At 37.7% G+C, this 16,527-nt stretch overlaps 1 protein-coding gene across 4 annotated transcripts in view; it reads right to left on the minus strand.

Moving 5' to 3' along the window:
- RTN1 (reticulon 1) overlaps window positions 1-16,527 on the minus strand; it is a 278,915-nt gene continuing 262,388 nt past the window's right edge. For 3 of the 4 annotated variants that reach the window (XM_059915734.1, XM_059915735.1, XM_059915732.1), the window contains 5 exons: window positions 15,392-15,530; window positions 13,898-13,967; window positions 13,337-13,383; window positions 13,193-13,251; window positions 1-797 (listed from right to left, as the gene is read on the minus strand). In XM_059915734.1, coding sequence (XP_059771717.1) covers window positions 755-797; window positions 13,193-13,251; window positions 13,337-13,383; window positions 13,898-13,967; window positions 15,392-15,530 — 358 coding nt within the window. In that variant the 3' untranslated portion in view covers window positions 1-754. Of the gene's footprint in view, window positions 798-13,188; window positions 13,252-13,336; window positions 13,384-13,897; window positions 13,968-15,391; window positions 15,531-16,527 lie in introns of those variants that run through there. The other variant, XM_059915733.1, reaches the window with a different exon arrangement.

Here is a 16,527-nt window from a genome sequence, read left to right on the forward strand (position 1 = left end):
TTTCTACATTTAGTAACATTTATTTATGCATTCAGTATCAAGTACATAAGTGCAAATATCCAGAGTCCATAATTAAGTCCATTAGGAACTACAGAGAAAGTAATACAAATTGTAATAAAGTTAACATGCTGGTACTTTTTAGTTACCATACATGTAAATCAGCCCGTCAGTCTCACACAACAAAAGTACTGCATGTTTGTTTTGGGTTTATTTGTTTATTTAATTATTTTAAGTTATACAAAACTGATTACCCTAAGTACGGTCGACTTGTTTTTATTTTTATGTTGTGTGTGTTGGAAAAACACTTAAACATCGATCTACAAGTCTATATATTGTTATTAAAGATTAATCCAAGCAACAACCCAAGGACATATAAGCGATTTCCACTATTGCATCAGTGCACTGGGCAGGAAAGGCCTAGCCACAGGGAACATGAGAAGCTACAGAAGCACTGCAGAGAGAAGAACACCGACGAAGGAAAGATAACTTGGGTTCTCACCATCATGCACTTTTTTTTAGCAACACAAAATTAAAAACCACATCTAATACACTTTTCTCTATGCTTTAGTGCTTGACACAAGTGACTCAAATATTCTAACAGTACAGAAACAGCCTAAAAACAGCTGTTTTAAAGTTTGTCTCTAAGATTATGATACTGGGGGGGAGAAACAATCAATTTATAGTAACATATAAGACAGAGCTGTTACCACTTCAGACATTCCTCTTGGTGTCCAGTCCCTGGTGGGGTACTGATTTACTCAGCGTGCCTTTTAGCGCCTGGGATTTTAGCCTGAATCCTAAAAAAACAATATCAGAAGATGGTAAATCACAAGTGTTATTAATGAAATCGTTTTATGACATCATTATGTGTTGTTGCTTTAATTAGCTAAGTGACCAAATAGCTTAATATTTCAAAAGATATTATAATTTTTATGTATGAGTGTCTATAAACACATTTCTATGCAGCAATAAGAAGAAAGTATAAATTAGATAATGAATGACCCAAGGAAGCCATATTCCTTAAATTATAACTTTTTAGGTAGACAAAGAGGTCAATTTATCTCAGAATTATAGACACTGTGATACAGTCAGATGACCATTTATCACTCAGTCTGGGACACTTCTGAAAGAGAAAGAGGGTGCTGTTACTAACTATGCTAGGACAACAAGCATAAACATGGATGGTTCCAGGTAAAGAAACATATGGTCACCGTCAGCATAAACTGCCCAGAGCTAGAATTAAGAAACCTGAATCCTAGTTTCAGCTCTCTACTAATTAGCTGTGTGACATAGGCCAGCTAATGAGCTTTCCTGGTCCTAGAGCATTTATTGGGTTCAAATTAGATATCTCCAATGCCCCTAAAATTCTGTGATTCTCACAGTATGGCAGTATTATTTTAGGGTAGGTTTATACTGGAAGCATTTTGTTTCATTAAATCAAAGCTTTATGAGCTCCCCATGCAGAGTCTGACTGAGACCTTCCTCTGTCCTAGGCACCCTTCTACATGTTGGAATTCAGTGAACAGAAGGGAGAAGGTCCTGCTTTCATGCAGCTTTCATTCTCCTAGGGGTTGAGGAACCATAAATAAACAAGTAGATAAACAAGAGAAGTACATATGGTGATAAATGCTATAAAAAAAAAAAAAAGCCCAAACAAGATGGAATGATAGGCAGTGAGGGGGCAGCAGTGATAAGGTGGGAGATGCCTACTTTAAATCCACTGATGTGAGAAACAGATGCCCAAAGAGGCCACCAGGCAAATATCTGGGTTTGAAGTGATTCAGGAAGAGGAAGCAGGGAGTGCAGAGGCCATAAAGTGAGGACAAGATTAGGAAGCAAGGAGAGTAGAGACCAGTGTGCTTGGGGAGCGAGGAGGGGAGGTCTGAGAGGCAGGTAGTAACCCGACGGTGTTGGAACTTGTGGGCAGTGGTAAGGAATTTAGATTCTATTCTGTGGATGGGAAGCCATTGATGAATTTTAGGCAGAGGAATGATGTGATCAAAGAAGATCATAATGGTGGTTATGTGAAAAAACTGGGGAAACAGAGGTGAGAGCAATAACGGATGGGGGAAAACTATAGCAATCCAGGTGCCAGATGGCAGTGGCCTGGGTGTTATGAAACTGGAGCCTTGGAAATGGATTGAAGTGAACACTCTGGGGATCTAGTGTGGAGATGGAGCTGACAGGACCCACCTGTCATGTTGATGGATTGAATGTGCAGGCAAGGGAAAGACAAGAGAGTAATCAAGGAAGATTCTTTGATTTTTGGCCTGAGCAACCAGGTGAATGATAATGCCATTTACCAAGACAGTGACGACTGAAGGAAAAATAAATTCTGGGCTGAAATTACAAGATCTGTTTGGCCACTTGAATTTGAAACATCTTTGGGACATTCAAGAGAAAACATCAGATAAGCAGATGAATAGAACTGGCTCTCAGTAAACCTTTCCTTTTTAGATTTATTTTTATTATTTATTTATTTATTTTTATTTATTTTTGGCTGCATCAGGTCTTAGTTGCAGCACGCGGGATCTTCGTTAAGGCATGCAGGATCTTTTCTTGCAGCGCGCACGCTTCTCTCTAGTTGTGGCATGTAGGCTCCAGGGCACATGGGGCTCTGTAGTTTGTGGCACGCAGGCTCTCCAGTTGAGGCGCGTGGGCTTAGTTGCCTTGTGGCATGTAGGATCTTAGTTCCCTGACCAGGGATCAAACCCGTAACCCCTGCATTGTAAGGCGGGGTTCTTTACCACTGGACACCCAGGGAAGTCCCTCAGTAAACCTTTTGATTTAGACTTTATACATCTATTCATAACATCTAGACTTGCACTGATTTTTAAAAAAATGCCTCAAGCACATCACTGACTCATATTTAGCTATGACCAGTTAACCAATTAAAACCCTCCAGGTATCTTTTTTATACATAGTACTGTTGTACCCTATCTCATCTTCACCTCCCTCTCCTCCCATTCTATATTTGTAAAGCTGACTTTTTAAAAACCTAAACTTGTAGAGATACATGTTTTGGAGCCCTTGACACAGAGATAACCTTTGAGGCCACAGGACTGGATGAAAGGTGAACCAGAGAAGGAGGAGCCAAGAGAAGACACTGGGAGAAAGCAGCTGAGGCTTGAGCAGTGTCACTAGTCAAGACGAGTGTTTAACAAAGATAGCAGTAGTGATGAAGAGTATCTGAGAGGTTGAGAGGGATGAGGATGGAGTGATGACTGCAAGATATGGCAATATGGAAGTCACTGGGTCTCTGACAGAGAGCAACTTCAGTGCTCAGGGTGAAGGCCTAATTGAAGTGAGGTGGGGAGAGATGAAAGAGATAGCAAGGACATAAGACTGGAGAAATTATGATTGTGGATATAAGCACGTAGAGGCAGAAACTGATAATGCAGCTTAGAGTACGAAACATTCCAATAGAGACACCTTAGGTCTGTCTTCTCAAAAGTTTAAGATCTAGAGCTCTACCCACCACCAGTCCCTCCCATCAGGAAGCTTGCACAAGCTTCTTAGATAGCCTCATCCACCAGAGGGTAGACAGCAGAAGCAAGAAGAACTACAGTTCTGCAGCCTGTGGAAAGAAAACCACATTCACAGAAAGATAGACAAAATGAAAAGGCAGGAGTTTTTACCAGATGAAGGAACAAGATAAAACCCCAGAAAAACAACTAAATGAAATGGAGATAGGCAACCTTCCAGAAAAAGAATTCAGAATAATGATAGTGAAGATGATATAGGATCTCAGAAAAAGAATGGAGGCAAAGATCGAGAGGATGCAAGAAATGCTTAATAAAGACCTAGAAGAATTAAAGAACAAACACCTAGAAGAATTAAAGAACAAACAAACAGAGATGAACAATACAATAACTGAAATGAAAAATACACTAGAAGGAATCAATAGCAGAATAACTGGGGCAGAAGAACGAATAAGTGACCTGGAAGACAGAATGGTGAAATTCACTGCTGCAGAACAGAATAAAGAAAAAAGAATGAAAGGAAATGAAGACAGCCTAAGAGACCTCTGGGACAAAATTAAATGCAACAACATTCGCATTATAGGGGTCCCAGAAGGAGAAGAGAGAGAGAAAGGACCAGAGAAAATATTTGAAGAGATTATAGTCGAAAACTTTCCCAACATGGGAAAGGAAATAGCCGCCCAAGTCCAGGAAGTGCAGAGAGTCCCATACAGGATAAACCCAAGGAGAAATGCACCAAGACACATAGTAATCAAATTGACAAAAATTAAAGACAAAGAAAAATTATTGAAAGCAACAAGGGAAAAAGGACAAATAACATACAAGGGAAGTCTCATAAGGTTAACAGCTGATTTCTCAGCAGAAACTCTACAAGCCAGAAGGGAGTGGCATGATATATTTAAAGTGATGAAAGGGAAGAACGTACAACCAAGATTACTCTACCCGGCAAGGATCACATTCACATTCAGTAGAGAAATCGAAAGCTTTACAGACAAGCAAAAGCTAAGAGAATTCAGCACCACCAAACCAGCTCTACAACAAATGCTAAAGGAACTTCTCTAAGTGGGAAACACAAGAGAAGAAAAGGACCTACAAAAACAAACTCAAAACAATTAAGAAAATGGTAATAGGAAAATACATATCGATAATTACCTTAAACGTGAATGGATTAAATGTTCCAACCAAAAGACACAGGCTCACTGAATGGATACAAAAATAAGACCCATATATATGCTGTCTACAAGAGACCCACTTCAGACCTAGGGACACATACAGACTGAAAGTGAGGGGATGGAAAAAGATATTCCATGCAAATGGAAATCAAAAGAAAGCTGGAGAAACAATACTCATATCAGATAAAATAGACTTTAAAATAAAGAATGTTATGAGACAAGGAAGGACACTACATAATGATCAAGGGATCAACCCAAGAAGAAGATATAACAATTATAAATATATATGCTCCCAACATAGGAGCACCTCAATACATAAGGCAAATGCTAACAGCTATAAAAGAGGAAATCGACAGTAACACAATAATAGTGGGGGACTTTAACACCTCACTTACACCAATGGAGAGATCGTCCAGACAGAAAATTAATAAGGAAACACAAACTTTAAATGATACAATAGACCAGAGAGATTTAATTGATATTTATAGGACATTCCACCCAAAAACAGCAGATTACACTTTCTTCTCAAGTGCACACAGAACATTCTCCAGGATAGATCACATCTTGGGTCACAAATCAAGCCTCAGTATATTTAAGAAAACTGAAATCATATCAAGCATCTTTTCTGACCACAGCGCTATGAAATTAAAAATCAATTACAGGAGAAAAAACGTAAAAAACACAAACACGTGGAGGCTAAACAATACATTACTAAATAACCAAGAGATCACTGAAGAAATCAAAGAGGAAATCAAAAAATACCTAGGGACAAATGACAACGAAAACACGATGATCCAAAACCTATGAGATGCAGCAAAAGCAGTTCTAAGAGGGAAGTTTATAGCAATACAATCCTACCTCAAGAAACAAGAAACATCTTAAATAAACAAACTAACCGTACACCTAAAGGAACTAGAGAATGCAGAACAAACAAAACCCAAAGTTAGTAGAAGGAAAGAAATCGTAAAGATCAGAGCAGAAATAAATGACATAGAAACAAAGAAAACAATAGCAAAAATCAATAAAACTAAAAGCTGGTTCTTTGAGAAGATAAACAAAATTGATAAATCTTTAGCCAGACTCACCAAGAAAAGTAGGGAGAGGACTCAAGTCAATACAATTAGAAATGAAAAAGGAGAAGTTACAATGGACACCGCAGAAATACAAAGCATCCTAAGAAACTACTACAAGCAACTCTATGCCAATAAAATGGACAACCTGGAAGAAATGCTTAGAAAGGTATAACCTTCCAAGACTGAACCAGGAAGAAATAGAACATATGAACAGACCAAGTAATGAAATGGAAACTGTGATTAAAAATCTTCCAAGAAACAGACATCTAGGACCAGATGGCTTCACAGGTGAATTCTATAAAGCATTTAGAGAAGAGCTAACACCCATCCTTCTCAAACTCTTCCAAAAAACTGCAGAGGAAGGAACACTCCCAAACTCATTCTACAAGGCCACCATCACCCTGATACCAAAACCAGACAAAGATACTACAAAAACCGAAAATTACAGACCAATATCACCGATGTATATAGATGCAAAAATCCTCAACAAAATACTCTCAAACAGAATCCAACAACACATTAAAAGGATCATACACCATGGTCAAGTGGGAATTATCCCAGGGATGCAAGGATTCTTCAATATACGTAAATCAATCAATGTGATAAACCATATTAGCAAATTGAAGAATAAAAACCATATGATCATCTCAATAGATGCAGAAAAAGCTTTTGACAAAATTCAACACTGATTTATGATAAAAACTCTCCAGAAAGTGGGCATAGAGGGAACCTACCTCAACATAATAAAGGTCATATATGACAAACCCACAGCAAACATCATTCTCAATGGTGAAAAACTGAAAGTATTTCCTCTAAGATCAGGAACAAGACAAGGATGTCCATTCTCTCCACTATTATTCAACATGGTTTTGGAAGTCCTAGCCCCGGCAATCAGAGAGGAAAAAGAAATAAAAGGAATACAAATTGGAAAGAAGAAGTAAAACTGTCACTGTGTGCAGATGACATGATACTCTACATAGATAATCCTAAAGATGCCATGAGAAAACTACTAGAGCTAATCAATGAATTTGGTAAAGCTGCAGGATACAAAATTAATGCACAGAAATCTCTTGCATCCTTATATACTAACAACAAAAGATCAGAAAGAGAAATTAAGGAAATGATCCCATTCACCATTGCAACAAAAAGAATAAAATACCTAGGAATAAACTTACCAAAGGAGGTAAAAGACCTGTACTCAGAAAACTATAAGACACTGATGAAAGAAATCAAAGATGACAGAAACAGATGGAGAGATATACCACGTTCTTGGATTGGAAGAATCAATATTGTGAAAATGACTATACTACCCAAAGCAATCTACAGATTCAGTGCAATCCCTATCAAATTACCAGTGGCATTTTTTACAGAACTAGAACAAAAAATCTTAATATTTGTATGGAGACACAAAAGACCCTGAATACCCAAAGCAGTCGTGAGGAAAAAAAATGGAGCTGGAGGAATCAGACTCCCTGACTTCAGACTATACTACAAAGCTACAGTAATCAAGACAATATGGTACTGGCACAAAAACAGAAACATAGATCAATGGAACAAGATAGAAAGCCCAGAGAGAAACCCACGCACCTATGGTCAACTAATCTACGACAAAGGAGGCAAGGATATACAATGGAGAAAAGACAGTCTCTTCAATAAGAGGTGCTGGGAAAACTGGACAGCTACATGTAAAAGAATAAAATTAGAACACTCCCTAACACCATACACAAAAATAAACTCAAAATGGATTCGAGACCTAAATGTAAGACCGGACACTATAAAACTCTTAGAGGAAAACATAGGTAGAACACTCTTTGACATAAATCACAGCAAGATCTTTTTTGATCCACCTCCTAGAGTAATGGAAATAAAAACAAAAATAAACAAATGGGACCTAATGAAACTTAAAAGCTTTTGCACAGCAAAGGAAACCATAAATAAGATGAAAAGACAACCCTCAGAATGGGAGAAAATATTTGCAAATGAATCAATGGACAAAGGATTAATCTCCAAAATATATAAACAACTCAATGTCAAAAAAACAAACCACTGAATCCAAAAATGGGCAGAAGACCTAAATAGACATTTCTCCAAAGAAGACATACAGATGGCCAAGAAGCACACGAAAAGATGCTCAACATCACTAATTATTAGAGAAATGCAAATCAAACTACTATGAGGTATCACCTCACACCAGTTAGAATGGGCATCGTCGGAAAATCTACAAGCAACAAACGCTGGAGAGGGGTGTGGAGAAAAGGGAACCCTCTTGCTCTGTTGTTGGGAATGTAAATTGATACAGCCAGTATGGAAAACAGTATGGAGGTTCCTTAAAAAACTAAAAATAGAATTACCATATGACCCAGTAATCCCACTACTGGGCATATACCCAGAGAAAACTATAATTCAAAAAGACACATGCACCCCAATGTTCATTGCAGCACTATTTACAATAGCCAGGTCATGGAAGCAACCTAAATGCCCATCGACAAACGAATGGATAAAGAAGATGTGGTACATATATACAATGGAATATTACTCAGCCATAAAAAGGAACGAAATTGGGTCATTTGTAGAGATGTGGATGGATCTAGAGACTGTCATACAGAGTGAAGTAAGTCAGAAAGAGAAAAACAAATATCGCATATTAATGCATATATGTGGAACCTAGAAAAATGGTACAGATGAACCGGTTTGCAGGGCAGAAGTAGAGACACAGATGTAGAGAACAAACGTATGGACACCAAGGGGGGAAAGTGGCAGGGGGGGTGGTGGTGGTGGTATGAACTGGGAGATTGGGATTGACATGTATACACTAATATTTATAAAATAGATAACTAATAAGAACCTGCTGTATAAAAAATAAATAAATAAAATTCAAAAATTAAAAAAAAAAGTTTAAGATATATGTTTTAGTTTTGAAATGCTTTAGAATACCACAGTAGACTAGGTGTTAACTAATTCTACTCTTCTCCCATCGTGGAAGTCCTTTTTACTACATTTGTAACAGTGGTCAACTAACTTTTATGTGAATACTTGAATGAGTGTCAGTGAGCTCACTGTTTCATGGGGCGAATGGTTTCATTGTTGAACAACTCTAATTGGTACTGTTTTCCCTCACGTTTCATTCAAATCTCAGAACTTCTGGACTTTCCATTCACAGCTTGTTAGAGAAAATAAGGAAGACTACTTCTTTCACAATGTTAGACCTCCAAATATTTGAGGATAGCTATTGTGTTCTTTTAAAGTTATCTCTTTTCCAGAGTAATCATCCCCAGTGAAGCTGGGCTGTCACTCGCCATTACTGTCAGATTTCCAATACTTCAATACCCGGTCATCTTTCTGACATTACTCCAGTATATAACTGCAGCTGTTAATATGTCCAACTCTGAAATTTAACACAGATATGGAATGACAATATGGAATATGAAGCAACTATGGCCTCTTTTGATTTTGATTTATACTTCTGTTAATAACATCTAAACTTGCATAGATTTTAAAAAATATGTCTCAGTACATTATTGACTCATATTTGGCTGTGGTCAATTCATCAATTAAACCCCCTCAGGTATTTTTTACACAGCTACTGTTGTACCCTATCTCATCTGCCCATCTTCCCATTCTATATTTGCAAAGTTGACTTTCCTAAATATAGAACTTTGCTTTCCCTGTCAGTTTCATTCTATTAATTTCAGTTCACAGTTCTACACTAGTCAAGATCACTTGATTCATTTTGAATATTGAGTTTTGCTGTCTTCTGAATGTGCTTTTGCTCTAAGCTATGTGTCACCTAGAACTCTGATGAGTATATTTGATTTGTCTTCACATAGTCATGTGAAATACTGAGACGGAAAGTCACGGAGTCAAGGGCAGAGCCCTCTGTCACATTACTACACCTTGCCCCAGATGGAAATTTGATGGATTAATGAACATCTCTAGGGTCTACTATTTCAACCTTCTAGAACTCTACCAGTTGTGTTATCACCTGGACCGTACATCTCCATTTTCTCCTCAAGGACACCAGGAAGACTTTTCTAGTACCTCCACTGAAATCCAAATTCTTGCTGGCTAGAGCAGGCTGTATGATCCCTCAGTTTAGCGACCACAGAATGATCTGAGTATTTACCTACATTTTTACTAATTCATTCTGGAACTTTGCTTGAAAGTAGGCATTCGATTCATCAAAAGGTAATTTCTAGAATCTGTTTTTCTCATTTGAAAATCAGGACAGTTCCTGCCCAATTTCAGACTATTTTACCATCCTAGAATATAACTCACCTGGACATGGAGAGTTGTATTCACTTGAGGCAGATTTCTTATTAGGTTTTCAGTTATTTAAAGCTTTAATTTCCTCTAAAATATTTATTTTACCTTTTCAAATTTGTCAGCCTTTAGAGCTGGAAAACTGAGACACAGGAAGGTTAACTGACCTGGACAGGTTCATCATCCACTCAGTATAGAGAAGGGAGGGGCACCAAGGTCTCCTGACCCAGTCTGTCCTCCACACCCCTTGTGAACTGATCTCTAAGCAGTAGAAGGATGATCATGATCATGATCACTGAATATTTATTGAGTGCTTCCTATGTCCAAGTAAGAGTAGTTTATAGACGTTATCTTTTCAATGTATAGATAAGGAAACAAGCTCAGGGAGTCAAATAACATGCATAATGAATTTATATAGCTAAAAAATGCCAGAAATGGACTCAAACTAGTCTGATTCCAAAGATCATGTTCTTAACTGTTTCACTAAAAGGGTGTGAGTTCTTCTGGTGGAGTTATTCTAGCATGGAATCAGAATTTCAGAGGTTGAAGGAGCCTTAGAGGTAAGATCCCACCAAGAAATCTCCTTCAAAATTTAGTGTCAGGCAAAACAGATTCTTTTGAAGAACTGCTGTTTCCTCCTTTCTGATAACAAGAACTACGTAACTTCCCCAGTTTCTCTTTTTGTTCTTAGCTTCCTTTCTATTCCTTTTCAGATCCTTGATTTCCAATTTTAATTTAACCAACTATATTGTATACCTACATTCATACATTTTACTTCTCTGCCATCTCTCCTTTCCCTCCATTTTAACAGGCCTATACCCTTATCACTTTTGTTTGAATTCTAATAGCCTCCCAGCTAATCACCACATCTCCACTTTCCTCTCCAATTCTCCTCCCACTAGACTATCATAGTAATCTGTGCAAAATACAAGTCTGATTACATCAATCTCCAGCATAGGAACATCAAGGGCAGGCTATTTCTTGCTGAGTCAGAGTCATAACTCCTTAGAGTGTTCAATACTTGTCCTCTGCCTCTCTTTCTAGACCCTTTCCAGTTCATCTTTCCATTCATTTAAACTTCAGATACACTGGTTGACTCACTGCTCCCTGAACTTGGCCTACATTTTCATGTTTCTGCCTCTACCTGTATTATTTCTTCTTGCAATGTCTTTCCCCTCATCATCCACCTGATGAGTGTTTACCCATCTTTCAAGGCTGCTATAGACTGAATGTTTATGCCTCGCTCCACCCCTCACCCTGCCCCCACAAAATTCACATGTTGAAACCTAACCCCCAGTGTGTTGGTATTAGGTGGTGGGGCCTTTGGGAGGTGATTAGTTCATGAGAACGGAGCCCTCATGGATGCAATTAGTGCCCTATAAGAGAGAACCCAGAGAGCTTCCTTCCACTTCTGCCATGTGAGGACACAGAGAGAAGTCTGCAGCAGAACCTGACCATGCTGGCAAGGGCCCTCATTTTAGTAGCTCTCCATAATCCCCTCCAGGTAAGACCAGTAGTTTCCTTATCTCTCTCACTTTAATATTTTATGCAACTCTATTGTCATTCTTATACTGTCTTATAGTTATTTCTTTACAGTTTTGTCTGCACCTATAGGCTGAGAGCTCTGCTAGGATAGGATCATCTCATTCCTCTTTATACTCTCTGTGCCTGTTACATGCAGTTCCCGTAAAATAATAAGTATGTCTTTTTTTGGAAGCAAGCAACTAATCAGTCAAATAAAAAATTAAGAGATGTGATTTGTTCAAGATCCTCAAACTAAGTATTGGACGACTGAGCACTAAGACTTCTATCTTCCAGTTTGCAAGCTCCTATTCTGGTGTTCTTTGCTGTAGTTCCTAAACACAGTTCTAACTGCCAAAAAGGCACCTAGGGAGTTCATTAAAATATAGATTACAGGTCCCTTATTCTAGGAATTCTATTTCCATAAGTCTGTTGTACAGTCTGGGAAGTCATATTTTTAACAGCTTCCCCAGGTTTGGTAAACACCAAGTTTCATATTATACCATGCTGCCATTTCTTAGTACAAAGTAACGAATATCCTCAATTTGTTGATTTTCATTAGGTATTAGTTGCATTTGTGTCCAAGCTGATAATTTCAGGCATTTTGAAATGTGCTACAGATCTGATACAGATTCAAATTCGCCATGAATTTAAGAGGAAGAATATAAACAATATACAGTAAAAAACAAAAATCTTTATATACTTCAAAAGAGAACTGTAACTGATGATATGTAAATCAAATAGCAGAGGAACTTTAAAGTGCTTGTTTTTTTCTTATTTGTTTGTTTTGTTTTATACATCTTTTACTATGTAAAATACTTCCCTTGAATTCTGACCATCACCTAGGTCTAGCCACATGATTCTAAGATTACTAGAGAGAAAGTCCAGTTTTTTGAGACATGTATTTGTAGTTGAAGCCTAGGTCAGCTTTTGATTAAAACAAAATCTTGAGTAATAAGGACAACATAAAAACTATCATTTTAGATGAAGACATATCTAAAAACACTAATTTAAGAATTAAGGAAAACTACTAAGTTAATGACCATATTAACTGTAGGTACTTATAACTGGAATCTTTATCTCCTAATATATAAAGTAGCCATAAAGTACAGTCTATTTAAGACTCAGGTTTGAAAAGCAATGCTGTTAATAAAATAAGCAAACACACACACTTGCTGAGTTAAAATGGTGTAATTTAAAATGTAACAAAAGTTCTAAAGATTAAAAAAAGTTTTAAGTTTTAAAAATAATTTCAATGGTTTAAAAAGTTAGTGATATTTATTGTTTAAAAATTGAAAATGTTTAACTTAATTGTTTTTATTTCGATTAAACTGTTATAAATTAATTTCACTTTCCTGACTCAGGCTTCTTTCTTTCCTCCAACCCATTTTATTCTTGGACATGAGCCAGTCCACAGATAGAGCTTAATATCATTCATTCATAAAAATTCACTTCATTATACCTGCAATAAACCACTGAAAGTTTTGTTTAATTGGAAGTTTTAAAATTCATACTTAATTTATGAAATAATATAATTGGGAAGGGTGTGAATATAAGCCTCAAATAAGTGAATGATCATAAATCAACCTATTATTTTCTTATCCTTTTATTACTCCTATCTAATCCAGTCAAACGCCTGCCTAAGGCGGTCTCTCCTTTTTATGAATTGCACTATGTAACTTACTTTGCCACAACAGCATTTATGTGAGTCCTCACAAGTCCCAGGTATTGGTCAATCTGTGCCTACAAAGAGGAAGAAATCATGAGCACATCCAAGGTTCACAAGGTCAAAACTTAACATGAATGTTTGACACTACATAGAACTTACCTGGTGCTTAACATACACTACAGGTAGAGTAAACATTGAAACCACAGCTGGGATGAAAAACAAATATAGTATTAAAATTGAGAGTTGTCAGTAAGAATAAGCTTATAGATACATTTTTATATAGTCACATGATATTATGACATTATTTGCAGTAGCCAGCATTCTAGCTAAAAGATGGCAGGACTAGTTCATAAGGAAAACAAAAATATGCTGAGGCCTTCACGGATATTAAGTCATTATTCCTGGAATGAGGGAATGACCTCCTAAGAAGAAAATGAACTTCTACACATAAATGCCATTGAAGCAGATATATATTTGAAGCCAAATAAAACCAGTTATGGTTGAAGAAAAAAAAACTTCAGATTAAGAAATTCATTATTACTATGTAATATATATTATACTCTTTAATTGAACTATGATGGTCAGGGAAATGCTCTGGACTCAGAGAATCTGGCATTTGTTGCTAGGAATCCATCCAAGCAAGCTAACAGCTAACAGCCTAGGAAGCTTTATGCTCACAGAACGTGTGAGGGGAGACATAACACGCTTGTCTGTCCTTACCCATGAGCAGCAGGGTCAGGCCATTGAAGAGAGCGCCAACGTAAGTCAGGAGCCACATCAGGACTGCAAACTAAAGAATGAAATGATGATCAGAGCTTCTAAAACCATCGTGACAGATAAGAGTCTCATTTCATTGACTTCTTTAGATTAAAACTTGAGGCAAACTACATCATGGTTTCAATAGAAAATGTAAGAGCATTTCAAGCTCATCACAGAATTACTGAAAGAGGATCCTGTTTTTACTTCTCTCCGAACCCTTTGGATCTCTTTGTTGTAAGATTTGAAGGACTCAACAAAATAATAATCTAGGGCAGGGGTCAGCAAACTGGCCATTGGCCTGTTTTTGTATGGGCCCACAAGTTAAGAATGGATTTTACATTTTGCAATAGTCAAAGAAGATCAAAACAGGAATAACATTTTGTGATATGTGAAAGTGATATGAAATTCAATTTTCAGTATTCATAAACAATGTTTTATTAGCACACAGCCACAGTCATTCATTTACATATTGTCTTTGGCTGCTTTCCTGCTATAATGGCAAAGTTGAGTAGCTGCAACAAAGACTGTGTAGCCTGCAAAGCCTTAAATATTCACTATATCGTCCTTTATAGATCAGGTTTGCTGATCCCCATTCTAGCCCACAATTCTTACATTACAAATGTCAAGAGAAATGTCACCTTAAAAGCCCTACGGTAAGTAATTATAATCTCCCTGCTATCTCTTTTTTTTAGTCGTTACCTGCCAAGACATTATTCCAGTAAAGCACCTTGAGGGTTAAGGCCTCATCACTCACTTTCCTTCTGCTCTTTCTTCCTCAGCTATGGAGCAGCCCATGGGAGACCCCTCCCTGGTGTGTACAAAGTGCTCTGGGGGAACGGGGAACTCACAACATCCTTGCCCTGTTGAATCATGATTGATTGACTTTGGTTTTGCATGTAAGCCACGGGGTGGTCATAGCAGCTTGTTCAAAGAAACCTGGTGAGTTCAATGATGGCACCAGGAATAACACCCAAGTGCCCAAGGTCCTCTCCCCTCAGGGGTTCAGTCTCACAGCCCACATGTCTTATTAGCAGAGTCCAGCATTTCAAAGAAAAAGCATATATATTTTTTACATTCCCTAAACTAGATTTTTATTTTTAAAATAATTTTAGGAAATTGAGGAATTGAAAATGGTAAGGAGAAGCAACCTGGGATATTGTAAAAAGTACAGAACTAGAAGCTGTGTGACCTGGGTTTGATCCCAGCTCTATCAGTGACTCACTTGGCAACCTCAGGCAAGTGTCTTAACCTCTCTGAACCATAGTTCCAGCATCTGTAAAATGAGGGGATTAGACTGGATGAGCTCCATGGTACTGGACAGTTGGAGATTTTCTGACTCTAGAATATAATTAGCACTTGTTATTTTATTCTCCATCGTGTCGCAGTTTATAACGTTACACCGTTAGGGAAAATAAAACTCAAGACCGTCAAACGGAACGCCTTAAGCAATCGTACTTTTAAGGAATCCACCAGGTCCTGGACAAGGAAGAGCCTCCTCAGTTCTTTAAGCGTGTTGTTCACATAGAATTGCAGGCAGTCTGTGTACTTCTGAATCTGCTCCTGAGACAGCGTGATCTCAAGCTCCAAGTAGGCCCTGTCAACAAAGGACCCCCACAGAGAACTCCATCAAAGGGAATCCTGAAACAGCGAAGTTTTCCTTTTCCAACCCTGAGGACAACAGCCAGGTCATCCTGAAGGATTCATGCCAGCCAGAAGGCGACAGGGCACCACACACACCCACAGCCAGTGCATTGGGGAACACGGGAATCACGGCACTTAGTGGGGCACTGGGACTGCTTCTGTCTCCCATAGGCAACATTACAGTGTGAGCTGATAATTCAGAGCAACTGGCTGGGAACAGAGAAAAGTCAATCCAAACCAGCTCATTTGCTGAATTCTCTGTATATCTCTGGCCCACCAGGCAATTGTGAAAGTCCTCCTTTCTTCTTGGCTGCATGAAGATGAATTGTCTTTTTAAATAACTGAGATATCCAAAAATTCTAGCTGCCAATTATTATTTGTCATCAAAACTCTAAGACTTCATATTGAAATTCCGGAAAGTACTTTCAGGCTTTATCTAGAGAACTCTGAAAATGCAAGTGAACTGCACCATATTAAAATGCTCACTGGTTCTAGTAAGAGTGGTATTTTTAGTAATTGCATTTTCCATTTGTTCAAATGGTTAATTTGAACTCTTGGGTAGATAAACTCTTCAAGTATATAAGGATCAATCCATCCTCCTGTTTTGGCCGTTTCCCCCCTTCCCCAGGCCCATCCTCTCTCTCTCCTTCCCCCACTCTGTGATGTTGTCTATTTTGAGGATATTTCCAGAGTTTTTAAAGTGCTCACCTAACTCTGAGGATTGAGAGGAAAAGAGTAAAACAGAATTTGGCTTGAGTTTTAGAGAATTTATGTTTATATGCTTGGCTTTTTAGAAAAAAATAGAAAAACTGATTTGTCTAGATAAAATGTTTTGATTCAAAATGTACTCTGAGTTATATATTCCTTTTGCTGATAAAAACAATTCAGCCGAAGGAGTGTTTTACATTTTAAATGTCTCCTAATGGAAGATAAAGTAGTTGAGCTAATTA

Source organism: Balaenoptera ricei, chromosome 2 (genome assembly GCF_028023285.1).
Source record: "Balaenoptera ricei isolate mBalRic1 chromosome 2, mBalRic1.hap2, whole genome shotgun sequence".
Classification (NCBI taxonomy): domain Eukaryota; kingdom Metazoa; phylum Chordata; class Mammalia; order Artiodactyla; family Balaenopteridae; genus Balaenoptera; species Balaenoptera ricei.